This window comes from Erinaceus europaeus, chromosome 23, assembly GCF_950295315.1.
Source record: "Erinaceus europaeus chromosome 23, mEriEur2.1, whole genome shotgun sequence".
Classification (NCBI taxonomy): Eukaryota; Metazoa; Chordata; class Mammalia; order Eulipotyphla; family Erinaceidae; genus Erinaceus; species Erinaceus europaeus.
This window is the reverse complement of record NC_080184.1, coordinates 2097489-2111581: the sequence shown is the minus strand read 5'-3', so window position 1 is coordinate 2111581 and position 14093 is coordinate 2097489. Positions and strand designations below refer to the sequence as shown.

The window sequence follows — 14093 nt, the reverse complement described above, 5'->3', positions numbered from 1 at the left end:
AATAAATGCTTTGAAAAAAAATTTTTTAAAAGGTCTCCAGGAGCAGTGGATTCATGGTGCAGGCACCGAGCCCGGGCAATAACCCTGGAGGCAAACAAAATAAAAGGGAAATGATAAAGGCAGGCAGGAGACTGCGCACCGGTTCCAGCACAGCACGGGCCTCGGGGGACTGGGCACCGGGGGCCTCGGGGGACTGGGCACCGGGGGCCTCGGGGGACTGGGCACCGGACGGGACTCGGGGGACTGGGCACCGGGGGACTCGGGGGACTGGGCACCGGGGGACTCGGGGGACTGGGCACCGGGGGCCTCGGGGGACTGGGCACCGGGGGCCTCGGGGGACTGGGCACCGGACGGGACTCGGGGGACTGGGCACCGGGGGACTCGGGGGACTGGGCACCGGGGGCCTCGGGGGACTGGGCACCGGGGGCCTCGGGGGACTGGGCACCGGATGGGCCTCGGGGGACTGGGCACCGGATGGGCCTCGGGGGACTGGGCACCGGATGGGCCTCGGGGGACTGGGCACCGGGGGACTCGGGGGACTGGGCACCGGGGGCCTCGGCACCGGACGGGACTCGGGGGACTGGGCACCGGACGGGACTGGGCACCGCAGCTGGCCCTGCCCCCGACCACCCCACATCCCAAGCGGCCCCGGGCTGCCCGCTTCCCCATCGGGGACCCCGAGTCCCAGGCGACCGGCCCCCCAGCTCCCCCACGACACCCGCACGCGTGGGACGCCCCCCAGCAGAGCCCGGATGTACCCAGAGCGGGGTGTCGGCGCAGGTCTCGCCCGCAGGGAGACCCGGGACCCCGGGCGCCGCCCCCGCCCCGCCCCGCCCCGCCCCGCCCCGCCGGGACACACGCGGGGCCCAGTGCGCACGCGCCCCTCCGGCCCCGCCCCCCGGGCGCGCGGCGGGCAAAGGAGGCGGGGCGGTTAGCGCGGCGGGCCGGCGGGCGGACTCTTGAGCGCGCAAGCGCGAGCGGCCCGCCGGTCGGGACCCACCGCGCAGGCGCAGGCGCGCGCGGCCCGCCGCGCTCCGAGCCGGCCGAGCGGAAGTGGGCAGGCGCGCGGGCGGGGGCGACGCGCTCGGCGTCGGCGGGCGGCGGTGCGCAGGCGCGGGAGTTCCGGGCCGCAGGCTCGAGCCCGGGCGGCGCGGGGGCTTGTGGGAGGGCTCGGGGAGGAAAATGGCGGACCTGGCGAACGAAGGTAGCGGAGGCGCCGGCGGGGGGGCGGCGGGCGGCGGGCGGCGGGGGGGACCCCGGGGCGGGGGGCGGGGGGCGGGGCCGGGGGCGCCCCTGCGAGCCCCGGGAGGGAGGCCCCGCGCAGCCTCGGCCCGCGCCGCCGCCGCCGCCGCCGGGGCCCCGGGGAGCCGGAGAGCGCGGCCGGACTCGGCGCCACCCCTGGCCGCCCTGCGGGGCTCCCGGGCCGGGCCGGCGCGCCGCTCACGGGGTGCGGGGGAGACGCGGGCTCGGGCGGGAGAGACCGACACACGGCGAGCGGCCGACTGACCCCGGCGCTCGGACCCGGGACCCGAGGTCCTCCGCCTGGCGGGAGCCTCCCCCGGGGCTCGGGGGCTCGGACCCGGGTCCTGGCGAGTGGGCGGGGCGGGGCGGGCGTGTCTCCGTCTCCCGTCTCTCTGTCCGTCTCCCCGTCTCTCCGTCTGTCCTTCTCCCCGTCTCTCTGTCTGTCCTTCTCCCCGTCTCTCTGTCTGTCCGTCTCCCCGTCTCTCTGTCTGTCCGTCTCCCCGTCTCCTCCATCTCCCGTCTCTCTGTCCTTCTCCCCGTCTCTCTGTCCGTCTCCCCGTCTCTCCGTCTGTCCGTCTCCCCGTCTCCTCCATCTCCCGTCTCTCTGTCCGTCTCCCCGTCTCCTCCATCTCCCGTCTCTCTGTCTGTCCGTCTCCCCGTCTCCTCCATCTCCCGTCTCTCTGTCCGTCTCCCCGTCTCCTCCATCTCCCGTCTCTCTGTCCGTCTCCCCGTCTCCTCCATCTCCCGTCTCTCTGTCTGTCCGTCTCCCCGTCTCCTCCATCTCCCGTCTCTCTGTCTGTCCGTCTCCCCGTCTCCTCCATCTCCCGTCTCTCTGTCTGTCCGTCTCCCCGTCTCCTCCATCTCCCGTCTCTCTGTCCTTCTCCCCGTCTCTCTGTCCGTCTCCCCGTCTCTCTGTCTGTCCGTCTCCCCGTCTCCTCCATCTCCCGTCTCTCTGTCCGTCTCCCCGTCTCTCCGTCTGTCCGTCTCCCCGTCTCCTCCATCTCCCGTCTCTCTGTCTGTCCTTCTCCCCGTCTCTCTGTCCGTCTCCCCGTCTCCTCCGTCCCCCGTCTCTCTGTCTGTCCGTCTCCCGTCTCTCTGTCCGTCTCCCTGTCTCCTCCGTCTCCCGTCTCTCTGTCTGTCTGTCTGTCCGTCTCCCCGTCTCTCTGTCTGTCCGTCTCCCCGTCTCTCTGTCCGTCTCCCCGTCTCCTCCGTCTCCCGTCTCTCTGTCCTCCCCGTCTCTCTGTCTGTCCGTCTCCCCGTCTCTCTGTCCGTCTCCCCGTCTCCTCCATCTCCCGTCTCTCTGTCCGTCTCCCCGTCTCCTCCATCTCCCGTCTCTCTGTCCGTCTCCCCGTCTCTCCGTCTGTCCGTCTCCCCGTCTCTCTGTCCGTCTCCCCGTCTCCTCCGTCTCCCGTCTCTCTGTCCTTCTCCCCGTCTCTCTGTCTGTCCGTCTCCCCGTCTCTCTGTCTGTCCGTCTCCCCGTCTCTCTGTCTGTCCGTCTCCCCGTCTCCTCCATCTCCCGTCTCTCTGTCTGTCCGTCTCCCCGTCTCCTCCATCTCCCGTCTCTCTGTCTGTCCGTCTCCCCGTCTCCTCCATCTCCCGTCTCTCTGTCTGTCCGTCTCCCCGTCTCCTCCGTCCCCCGTCTCTCTGTCTGTCCGTCTCCCGTCTCTCTGTCCGTCTCCCTGTCTCCTCCGTCTCCCGTCTCTCTGTCTGTCTGTCTGTCTGTCTCCCGTCTCTCCGTCTCCCCGTCTAGCTGGGACCTGGCCCCAGGCTGTGCTGTTGGGGGTCTTGCACGTGGGACGTGGGGGCCCTGCCCTGTGTCTCGTGCTCTGTCTCTGTCTGTCTCTCACTGTCTGTCTGTCTCACTCTGTCTCTCACTCCCTGTCTCTGTCTGTCTGTCTCTCACTGTCTGTCTCACTCTGTCTCTCACTCTCTGTCTCTCATTCTCTGTCTCTCACTCTCTGTCTGTCTGTCTCTCACTGTCTGTCTGTCTCTCACTCCCTGTCTCTGTCTGTCTGTCACTGTCTGTCTCTCTCACTCTGTCTCTCACTCTCTGTCTGTCTCTCACTCCCTGTCTCTGTCTGTCTGTCTGTCACTGTCTCTCCTCCGGGTCCGAGCGCCGGCTCCCCCCTGCCCCTCTCTGCAGATCAGCCCACGGCCATCAGCCCGCCCGTGTTCGCCTTCCAGAAGGACAAGGACAAGGAGAGGGGGCGGAAGGTAGCGTGCCGGCGGAGGGGCTGGAGGGGGTCCGTGCGTCTGTCTGTCTGTCTGTGTGTCTATCTGCGTCTGTCTGCGTGTCCGTCTGTGTGTGTCTGTGCAACTGTCTGCGCCCGGCTGTGTATGTCTGTGTGTGTCTGTGTGTCTGTCTGTGTCCATCTGTGTCTGTGTACGTCTGTGCGTCTGAATGTGTCTCCGGCTGTGTGTGTCTGTGCGTCTGTCTGTGTGTGTGTCTGTGCATCCGTCTGTGTCTGTGTGTCTGTGCGTCCGTGCATCCGTCTGTGTGTGTCCGTCGGTGTGTGTCCGTCTGTGTGTCCGTCTGTGTGTGTCTGGGGGGCGCCCGGCACGTCGGCCTCAGAGACAAGACAGAGACGGCAGCGCGGGGGGGCCTGTCTCTCAGAGACAGACAGACAGAGGGACAGAGACAGAGGGCCGGCCTTGGCACCAGGCCCGGGCGCCACCCGGAAGCCCCCGCGGAAGCCTGCGCGGCACCCTCGGAGGACCGGCGCCACCTGGGAAGCCGCCGGGCGCCGGGGGAGGCTCTGCCCGACCCCCGGAAGACCCCCGTTCCTGCCGCCGGCCTGAGGGTGCGGCTCCCTGCCGTGTCTTCCTGAGGTCGGCCTGGAGGAAGCGGCCTCCTGGAGGAGGGAGCCCCGCCGCCCCGACTGAGCGCCGCCCTCTGTGCCCCCAGCCCCCCACGGAGCAGCCGGGCTTAGCGGACGCGGCCGACGACTCTCAGGGCGCGGGGTCTCCGGAGCCAGCCGGCCGGGGCTCGGCACCGCCAGGGGTAAGTAAGCGCCCCTCGCCGCGGCCCTGCCCGGCGCCCACGGGAGGACCGCGCACGGCTAGGGGGAGGTTCCCCGCAGAGGGCCTGGGCCTCGGACCCGCGCCTCCAGCCCCAAAGAGACCTCGCGGCCGCAGGCGGGGGGGAAAGGGGGGCGACTGGGGGCCACCCGGGCTGCGCCTGGCGCCGGGGTGTCTGCCCCGTGGTGCCCGGGGCGGAGCTCGGGGGTCGGAGCCCCGGCGGAGCTCTGTCTGCGCTGCGCTGCGCTGCGGCATCTCCCCGGGGAGCGGGCGGCCTCCCAGCGTCCCTGCTCTGCCCTCCTCTCCTCTCCTCTCCTTCCTCTCCTTCCTCTCCTCTCCCCGCAGAGGCCCCGCGACAGCTCCAGCCCCGAGGGAGGGGAAGGTAAGGCCCTGGGTGCCCGCCCCCGGAAGCGGCCCAAACTCCCCCCGCCCCCAGGAGGTGGCCCGGCCCCGCTGACCCCCCCCCGGCCCCTGCTGACCCCCCCCGGCCCCCGCTGACCCCCCCCCCGGCCCCCGCTGACCCCCCCCCGGCCCCCGCTGACCCCCCGCCCCGGCCCCCGCTGACCCCCCCCCCGGCCCCCGCTGACCCCCCCCCGGCCCCCGCTGACCCCCCCCCGGCCCCCGCTGACCCCCCGCCCCGGCCCCCGCTGACCCCCCTGCCCCGGCCCCCGCTGACCCCCCGCCCCGGCCCCCGCTGACCCCCCTGCCCCGGCCCCGCTGACCCCCCGCCCCGGCCCCCGCTGACCCCCCTGCCCCGGCCCCGCTGACCCCCCTGCCCCGGCCCCCGCTGACCCCCCGCCCCGGCCCCCGCTGACCCCCCGCCCCGGCCCCCGCTGACCCCCCTGCCCCGGCCCCGCTGACCCCCCTGCCCCGGCCCCCGCTGACCCCCCGCCCCGGCCCCCGCTGACCCCCCGCCCCGGCCCCCGCTGACCCCCCGCCCCGGCCCCCGCTGACCCCCCTGCCCCGGCCCCGCTGACCCCCCTGCCCCGGCCCCCGCTGACCCCCCTGCCCCGGCCCCCGCTGACCCCCCGCCCCGGCCCCCGCTGACCCCCCGCCCCGGCCCCCGCTGACCCCCCTGCCCCGGCCCCGCTGACCCCCCTGCCCCGGCCCCCGCTGACCCCCCTGCCCCGGCCCCCGCTGACCCCCCGCCCCGGCCCCCGCTGACCCCCCGCCCCGGCCCCCGCTGACCCCCCTGCCCCGGCCCCGCTGACCCCCCTGCCCCGGCCCCCGCTGACCCCCCGCCCCGGCCCCCGCTGACCCCCCTGCCCCGGCCCCGCTGACCCCCCTGCCCCGGCCCCCGCTGACCCCCCGCCCCGGCCCCCGCTGACCTCCCGCCCCGGCCCCCGCTGACCCCCCTGCCCCGGCCCCCGCTGACCCCCCGCCCCGGCCCCCGCTGACCCCCCGCCCCGGCCCCCGCTGACCCCCCTGCCCCGGCCCCCGCTGACCCCCCGCCCCGGCCCCCGCTGACCCCCCTGCCCCGGCCCCCCAGACTCCGACCACGACGACGGCAGCTACTGTCCTCCCCTGAAGCGGGAGCGCACGTCCTCACAGCCAGGTGAGCCCCGCCCGGCCCGGCACCACGTGGGGCGCCACACGCACTGGGGGAGGCTCCCTGCTCCCGGGAGCCAGGCTTCCACCCGTGACCTCTGCCCCCGCACCCCCAGAGGAGAAGAGCTGCGGGTTCCGGTTGAAGCCGCCCACGCTGATCCACGGCCAGGCCCCCAGCGCAGGTGGGACCACCGCCCCGGGAGCTGGGGGGAGGGCTGGCCGGGGCCAGGCTTGCACCCGGGGCCCCGGGCCAGGCCTGTCCTCCCCCCCAGGCCTGCCCAGCCTCAAGCCCAAGGAGCAGCAGCGCAGCGTCCTCCGGCCCGCCGTGCTCCAGGCCCCCCAGCCCAAGACCCTGCCCCAGACAGGTGAGGAGCCTCCCCCGGTGCTGGGCGCCCCTCCCAGGCGGTGCCGGGGCCTCCCCGTGACCCTCTGCCCCCGCCCGCCCGCCCCAGTCCTCAACAGCAGCACCAACGGCGTCGCGCCCACTGCGGACGGGACGGCCACCCCGGCCGCGGCCTCGCCCGACAGCCCCGTGCGCAGAAGCCCCTGTGAGGAGGCCGGGGGCCCCGAGGTCCGTCTGTGCCCGGGGGAGGGGGGTTGAGGAGCGGGACCCCAGCGTCCCCTGCCCCCCCCCCTTCGGCCACCACCTCCCGGCAGACTGCCAGGATTGCCTGGTCGGGGAGCCCCAGCCTGTGTCGGTCTCAGCCGAGCTCCCTGCCCTCCTCCTGCCCAGGAGACGGAAGCCAGGAGCAGCCCCAGGGCGCCAGGGGAGGATCAGGCCCTGGAGCCGGGAACCCAGCAGGCCTTCGTCTTCGGGCAGAACCTGAGGGACAGAGTCAAGGTGTGGGCGGGTGCGAGGCCCGTCTGTCTGTCTCTGTCTCTGTGTCCGTGTCCCCCCATCTCTGCCGGGTTCCCGGGGCCTTCCCGCCCTGAGCCGTCTCTGCCCCCAGCTGACGCACGAGAACGCGGACGCCGCCCCTGAACCCGACGCCCCTGGCCCCCCCGGCTGCGAGCCCCCCTCCGCCACCAACTACTTCCTGCAGTACATCAGCGCCAGGTGGGCGCCCCTGGGGAGGGGGCAGGCGGGCAGGCTGGTGGCCCTTTTCAGCAGACCCACGAAGGGAGCCTCCCCCAGCACCGGGGCTCCTCCCAGGCGGCGCCGGGGCTCAACCGGGCTCCCTGCATGGGGAGCTGTGCCTGCCGCATGCCCCTCACCTGGGTCTCTTAAACTGGGGTGGGGGGATCGGGGTGTCACTCCTACCCCCCCCCCCAGTCAGGACAACCCGGGCGGTGGCCCCGAGGGCGGCAGCAAGTTCGTGTTCGGCCAGAACATGAGTGAGCGGGTGCTGGTGAGTGGCCCGGGGGGGGGCAGGGGGTGACCTGGCGGGAGAGGGGGACCCCGGGTCTGGCCCGCGCCCCAGCCCGCGGTCCCCACTTCCCCCAGAGCCCCCCGAAGCCGAACGAGGCTGGCGCGGACGCCTCGCGGGACAGCACAGCCGCCGAGTCGGGGTCCGAGTCCACGTCGCAGGAGGCCGCCCCTGAGAAGGGTGGGTGCCCCCCCACTTGCTGCCCCCCCCACTTGCTGCCCTGACCCTTGACCCCCCCAACCTGCAGCCCCCGACCTGACCTGCTGACCCCCCGACCCTTGACCCGTTCACCCCTGCCCCGCGGCCCCCAGAGTCGCTGGCCGAGTCGGCGGCCGCCTACACCAAGGCCACTGCACGCGGCTGTCTGCTGGAGAAGGTGGACGTCGTCACGGGCGAGGAGGCCGAGAGCAACGTGCTGCAGGTGCGCGGGGCCCGGGGAGAGGGGCGGGGGGGCCGGCTCACCTCACCCCACCCCCGGCTCACCCAGCCCCCGCCCCCGGCTCACCCCGCCCGGCCCCCGGCTCACCCCGCCCCCGCCGCTCCCGCACCCAGATGCAGTGCAAGCTGTTCGTCTTCGACAAGACCTCGCAATCCTGGGTGGAGCGCGGCCGCGGGCTGCTCCGGCTTAACGACATGGCGGCGGCCGACGACGGGGCCCTGCAGTCCCGCCTGGGTGAGCCAGGGGGCTGGGGGGGGGCTTCCCCGGTGCCGGGGCGCCTCCCGGGCAGTGCCGGGCCTCAAGCTCGCACCCGGGGCGGATGCCCAACGTGGGGCACGGCGTCTGGGAGACGGAGAGAGACGGACAGACGGAGGGAGAACCAGGACCCCAGGCCCCACTCTGGGCACCCCCGACCCCCACCCCACGCGCCTCTCAGAAAACCACGAGGCAGGACACACGGGTTCCTGCCCCGGCACCACACGCGAGGCCCACGCGGTCCCGGGAGGAGCTCCCCGCATGGCGGAGGGGCCGGGATCGGCCCCGGGTGCGAGCGTGGCCTGTCCCGTCCGTCCCGTCCCGCAGTGATGCGCACGCAAGGCAGCCTGCGTCTGATCCTCAACACCAAGCTGTGGGCGCGGATGCAGGTGGACAAGGCCAGCGAGAAAAGCGTGCGGCTCACGGCCTCCGACGCCGAGGACCAGGCCGTCAGGGTCTTCCTCATCTCGGTAGGGGCCCGACCCCCAGACCCCCGACCCCGGGGAGCATGCCCCGGAGACCCTGACCCGACCCCGACCCCGACCCCAGGCCAGCTCCAAGGACACGGGCCAGCTGTTCGCGGCCCTGCACCACCGCATCCTGGCCCTGCGCAGCCGCATGGACACCGAGCCCACCGCCCCCGCCCCCGCCCCCGTGCCCGCCCGGCCCGGAGACGACAGCGACGAGGAGGAGCGTCCCCGGGCCGCCCCCGCCGCCGGTGAGCTGCCGTCCCGGGGCCGGGAGGGGGGAGCCCCCGCAGCCTCCCCATCGAGCCCCCCGCACGCCCCCACTCGGACCCGTGGCCCCAGGTGCCGGTGACGAGGGCCCCGGGCAGCCAGCCGTCAGCACATAGCAGCGGGAACCCGGCCCAGCGCCTTCCGTCTGTCGGTCTCCGCCGCGCCCCGGGAGCCAGGCCTGTCACCGACAGACCCACGGACGCCGAGGGACTCGGGCTTCATCACATTGATGAGCGATCCCGGCCCCGGACACCGGGCCGGCCTCGCCGGGACAGACGGATGGGCAGACGGGACGTATGGACGCCCGGGCCCCGAGTCTTTGCATCTGGTTCTGAGATCCAGACGCTGGGGACCCCACCCCCCCCAACCAGAACCCAGAATGGGGGGGTGTGGGGGGAGGGGGTCTTCACGGGGTCGGGCCTCTGAAACTCGGACTGTCGCCCCCTCCTCCCGGACCAGTCTAGGCGCTCGAGCGCCGGGGATCCCCCCCAACCCCCGACTCCCGTGTGTCCCCCCCCCCTCCCCCCGTTCGGCACGGGCCGGGGCGGGTGGGTGAGGCCACGTAGGCTGTTGGGGCAGGATGTTCATTAAAACTTTTACCTACGGCCGCCTGTGCCCACGGGGGCTCGGCCCTGGGCCGTCCTGTCCCGCCACTCGCCCTGTCTGCTGGCAGCGCGGGCAGGCGGGTGAATGAGTGATGGGGTGAGAGAGAGAGCGGGTGAATGAGTGATGGGGTGAGAGAGAGAGCGGGTGAATGAGTGATGAAGTGAGAGAGTGAGCAGGTGAATGAGTGATGGGGTGAGTGAGAGCAGGTGAATGAGTGATAGGGTGAATGAGTGGAGTGAGAGCAGGTGAATGAGTGATGGGGTGAAAGTGAGGCGTGTGGGTGAAGTCCCTTGTCTCCAGCTCGCTCCACCACCGCAGGAGCAGCAAGGACACGGATCCGAGAGTCAGCGCTTTATTCCCCACTGCTCCACTGAGGGGACGGGCCCCGTGGGTGGGCACAGGACAGCCGAGCCGACGGTTCCCCGAGTCGTGGCCGGAACACAGTGGCACTGGGGAGGGGGGGGCATCGTCCATTTGGGGCCTTGCATCCCCAGGTGTTCCTGGCCTGGCCAGAGGGTGGCGAAACAAGACAAGCTGGGCAGGAGGGTGAGCATGGGGTGCAGGGACGGCGGGGAGTGGGCCTGCTCACCAGGGTCCCGGACCCACACCAAATGGGAGGGACCACGGCTGCAGGGGAAGCTCAGGCTCCCTATGAATGAATGAGGGAAGGAAGGAAGGAAGGAAGGAATGAGAAAGTGGTCCAGCCTCTGTTGAGGGAACAGAAAAACAGTTCCACTGAGTTGTGCACCCTGTGAGCAGCCCATGGAGGGTGGGCAGGGCTGTGGGGTCTCTCCTCTCTCAGCACCCTGCACAGCACCCAGGGAGCCCATGGAGGGTGGGCAGGGCTGTGGGGTGTCTCCTCTCTCAGCACCAGGCACAGCACCCAGGGAGCCCATGGAGGGTGGGCAGGGCTGTGGGTCCCCCCCTAGGGCATGAAGACACGGAAAGTATCGGGCCCCTGCCTGAAAGCTGATCTTTCGGGAGCCAGCAGAAACGGTTCACCTGGCCCAGTGCCCGCCTCCCCATGCTCATTCAGCCCGGGGTCCCGACCCTGGCACCACCTGTAGGCACTTGAAGCACCAGAGGCGGCTCCAGTCGCTGCTACCCCTCTGAATCAGGCGGAGGAGGGCGGCGGGAAGGGCACAGGCCCGTTGCCCCCGAACGAGGAAGAAGCCAGAGTTCTGGGCCAGGGTGGCGGCTCCGTCCTGCGGGGAGGGTCCCAGAGCCATCGGGCTGCAGGCCGATTCCTGCAGGAGCCGTTCCCGGTGGCGCACGGCGGGCGGGCAGAGATCTCGCTGGGGAGAGACAGAGAGACAAACAGGCGGGCGCTGAGCGGGCCAGCCCGGCGGCACCCGGGTCTCATCAGTGAACACGGAGACCGAGGGCTGCGGCGCCACGCACAAGGACCCGGGTTCGAGCCCCGGCTCCCCGCCTGCACTGCAGCGGGGAAGCTTCCCGGGCGGGGAGCAGGCCTGCGGGAGCCCCCGCCCCTCTCTGCTTCTGTCGCGTCCAAACGTGCTATTTTAATGTCTAAAAACGGGGAGACAATCCTGGCGGCCGGGAGGTGGCGCAGTAGATAAAGCACCGGAGTCTCCAGCACGAGGTCCTCAGTTCGATCCCCGGCGGCGCAGGGACCAGAGTGCGGTCTGCTGCTTTCTCTCTCTCTCTTCCTCTCTCATGAATCAATAAATCTTTGGAACAAAAAAAAAAAGATTCACACTCTTATGACTCCTTTTTAAGTTTCCATTGTTTTTTGTGGGGGGGGGGCGGTGGAGGTACTATGTCTGCTTTCTTTTCTTCTGCACTTTTTTTTTTTTTTTTGTAAATCGCAGCAGCACCTGCTTCCCACCTATCCCCCACCTCCGCCTCCTGCGGGAAGTCCGCCCGGCTTGCTTCGGGACCTCACCGGTCCTGGGCACGGCCCAGCTCGTCCAGACGGGGCAGGCGCTCGGCCTAGGCCCGCACGGTGCCCTCGGCCGCTTCCAGCCGCGCCTCCAGCTCCGCGCGTCGGTGCACGGCCGCCAGGTGCTCGTTGGCCTCACGGATCTGCAGGGGCCCGGGCGCCGCCACGGCCCGCGCGCTCCGGCCACGCCCCCGCCGCGCCAACCTCTGATTGGCTCTCGTAACTCAAAGTCCCGCCCTCCAGCCCGATCCCGCTATCTGATTGGCTAGAACCCGGCCGACTCCGCCCCTGGAAAAATCCGGAAGCGGGCAGCCCGCGCATCCCGAAGGGTCCTTCCCAGACTCCTAACTGGTTCCTGCGACCCGAGAGCCCCCGCCCCCAGGACAGCTTCACGTTGATTGGTTCCTACTTTGACAGCTCAAGGCCCCCCCCCCCCACACACACACACACACACACACACACACACACAGCTAGAAGGAGCGGATTGGTTACCATTTGGGGGCGGGGTTCACCCCCTGAGAGCAGTAGCACCGCGATTGGCCCCCTTCGGGCCCCACCCCCCGGCTTCTGGGCCGCGCCCCTCGCCCTTTGGGCCCCTTCCACTCCGCGCCCCGCTCCCGGATTGGCTAGAGCTCCGCGGCAGCCACGCCCCCTGGCGCAAGGCCGACGGTGGGATACAGCGCACGTCCCGCGAGGCGCCTGCTGATTGGGCGGCCTCCATTCCCGCCCCACCCAGCCCCGCGGCCCCGCCCACAAACAGTCGCACGCGACTCGGGCCAGGGGCTGTGGGGGGCTGCAGGTCTGGCCACGCCTCCGGCAAGACCGCAGCCCAGTGATTGGTCTTTCTCTTCGCAGAGCCCCGCCCCTTGACCTTCGCCCCTGGGGAAATTGGCGGGGCGGGGCGCCCGGCCCTGCGCATGCGTCCGCGTGGTCTCGGCGCTCCATCCAATTGCCGAGGAAGTCTCGCGAGAGCCCGCGGCGGCGCCTGTCCTTGGAGCGCGCAGACATGGCGCCGTCGCTGTTCCGCCTGTACCGCGAGAGCCCCGAGGGCACCGACTGTCACCGCAAGGCCTACGCCACCACCGGGATCGGCGGGGCCGTGGGTGAGCGCGCCGGCCCCCGGAGCGGACGGGAGCGTGGGGGCTCAGGGGTCACGAGGCCGCGGGGCGGGGGTCAGAGGTCACGGGGTCAAGGCTGCCGGGGAGCTCGTGCTCCCGGCGCATCGCGGCGGCGGGGGCGGGGGCGGGTGTCGGGCGGATCCCAGGGGCGCCCGGGGCTGTCGGGGGTCACGGGGGGAGGCGGTCTGGGCGGACCCCGGGGAACCCACCGGTCAGTCTCCGTGCCTCGCCGGGAATCGACCCCGGAGCCTCAGGCGCCGCCGCTGCAGCCCCCTCCCCCCACACACACCTGCCGCGCGCGACAGCCGGTCCGAGCCCCGGAGCCACACGGCAGGACCGCGGAGCAGCGGGCGCGGGGCCGGAGCCCCCCTCGCGGACCGGGGAGGGGTGCTCGCGGGGCGACGGGGGAGCTGGGCCCGGGGGCGGCCCCCCAGCCTCGCTGCCCCCCTTCCCCTCTGCGTGGTGGCCCAGTGAGCGAGGGGCTCCGGAGCCTCCCGGCTGCCAGCACCGGCGGGCGGGCGGTGTGGGCGGAGGGGGTGAGCTCCCGGGAGTGAGTGAGTGAGTGAGTGAGTGATGAGTGAGTGATGAGTGAGTGAGTGAGTCAGTGAGTGAATGAGTGAGTGGGTGAGTCAGTGAGTGAGTGAGTCAGTGAGTGAGTGAGTCAGTGGGTGAGTGAGTCAGTGAGTGAGTGAGTCAGTGAGTGAGTGAGTCAGTGAGTGAGTGAGTGAGTGAGTCAGTGAGTGAGTGAGTCAGTGAGTGAGTGAGTCAGTGAGTGAATGAGTCAGTGAGTGAGTGGGTGAGTGAGTCAGTGAGTGAATCAGTGAGTGAGTGAGTCAGTGAGTGAGTGAGTCAGTGAGTGAGTGAGTCAGTGAGTGAATGAGTGAGTGAGTGAATGAGTGAGTGAGTGAGTCAGTGAGTGAGTGAGTCAGTGAGTGAATGAGTGAGTGAGTCAGTGAGTGAGTGAGTCAGTGGGTGAGTGAGTCAGTGAGTGAGTGAGTCAGTGAGTGAGTGAGTCAGTGAGTGAGTGAGTCAGTGAGTGAATGAGTGAGTGAGTCAGTGAGTGAGTGAGTCAGTGGGTGAGTGAGTCAGTGAGTGAGTGAGTCAGTGAGTGAGTGAGTCAGTGAGTGAGTGAGTCAGTGAGTGAGTGAGTGAGTGAGTCAGTGAGTGAGTGAGTCAGTGAGTGAGTGAGTCAGTGAGTCAGTGAGTGAGTGAGTGAATGAGTGAGTGAGTGAGTCAGTGAGTGAGTGAGTCAGTGAGTGAATGAGTCAGTGAGTGAGTGGGTGAGTGAGTCAGTGAGTGAATCAGTGAGTGAGTGAGTCAGTGAGTGAGTGAGTCAGTGAGTGAGTGAGTCAGTGAGTGAATGAGTGAGTGAGTGAATGAGTGAGTCAGTGAGTCAGTGAGTGAGTGAGTCAGTGAGTGAGTGAGTCAGTGAGTGAATGAGTGAGTGAGTCAGTGAGTGAGTGAGTCAGTGAGTGAGTGGGTGAGTGAGTCAGTGAGTGAGTGAGTCAGTGAGTGAATGAGTCAGTGAGTGAGTGAGTGAGTGGGTGAGTGAGTGAGTGAGTGAGTCAGTGAGTGAGTGGGTGAGTGAGTCAGTGAGTGAATGAGTGAGTGAGTCAGTGAGTGAGTGAGTCAGTGAGTGAGTGAGTCAGTGAGTGAGTGAGTCAGTGAGTGAGTGAGTCAGTGAGTGAATGAGTGAGTGAGTCAGTGAGTGAGTGAGTCAGTGGGTGAGTGAGTCAGTGAGTGAGTGAGTCAGTGAGTGAGTGAGTCAGTGAGTGAATGAGTGAGTGAGTGAATGAGTGAGTGAGTGAGTCAGTGAGTGAGTGAGTCAGTGAGTGAGTGAGTGAGTGTGTCAGTGAGTCA

At 70.2% G+C, this 14093-nt stretch overlaps 3 protein-coding genes across 4 annotated transcripts in view; 2 read left to right on the top strand and 1 right to left on the bottom strand.

Moving 5' to 3' along the window:
- The first annotated feature begins 1061 nt into the window (after nt 1-1061).
- RANBP3 (RAN binding protein 3) lies at nt 1062-9252 on the top strand. Of its 2 annotated transcripts, XM_060182002.1 has the most exons (17): nt 1062-1204; nt 3386-3456; nt 4148-4243; nt 4606-4642; nt 5750-5815; nt 5925-5990; nt 6081-6173; nt 6261-6379; nt 6542-6649; nt 6759-6865; nt 7082-7157; nt 7253-7355; nt 7487-7596; nt 7728-7848; nt 8197-8339; nt 8419-8587; nt 8679-9252. In XM_060182002.1, the coding sequence occupies exons 1-17, from the start codon at nt 1183-1185 to the stop codon at nt 8720-8722; spliced, it is 1551 nt and encodes a 516-aa protein (XP_060037985.1). In that variant the 5' UTR covers nt 1062-1182; the 3' UTR covers nt 8723-9252. The 2 variants fall into 2 exon arrangements, with proteins under 2 accessions (XP_060037985.1, XP_060037984.1); XM_060182001.1 differs by having other exon boundaries at nt 5925-6173.
- Nucleotides 9253-9277: 25 nt separating this feature from the next.
- Nucleotides 9278-14093, bottom strand: part of SAFB (scaffold attachment factor B) — a 125966-nt gene continuing 121150 nt past the window's right edge. Inside the window, exon 22 of the mRNA XM_060181944.1 lies at nt 9278-9293. The gene's annotated coding sequence lies outside the window, so the exon portion shown is untranslated. The remainder of the gene's footprint in view (nt 9294-14093) is intronic.
- Nucleotides 12071-14093, top strand: part of NDUFA11 (NADH:ubiquinone oxidoreductase subunit A11) — a 10070-nt gene continuing 8047 nt past the window's right edge. Inside the window, exon 1 of the mRNA XM_060182064.1 lies at nt 12071-12218. Within this exon, the coding sequence (XP_060038047.1) occupies nt 12122-12218 (97 nt within the window). The 5' untranslated portion in view covers nt 12071-12121. The remainder of the gene's footprint in view (nt 12219-14093) is intronic.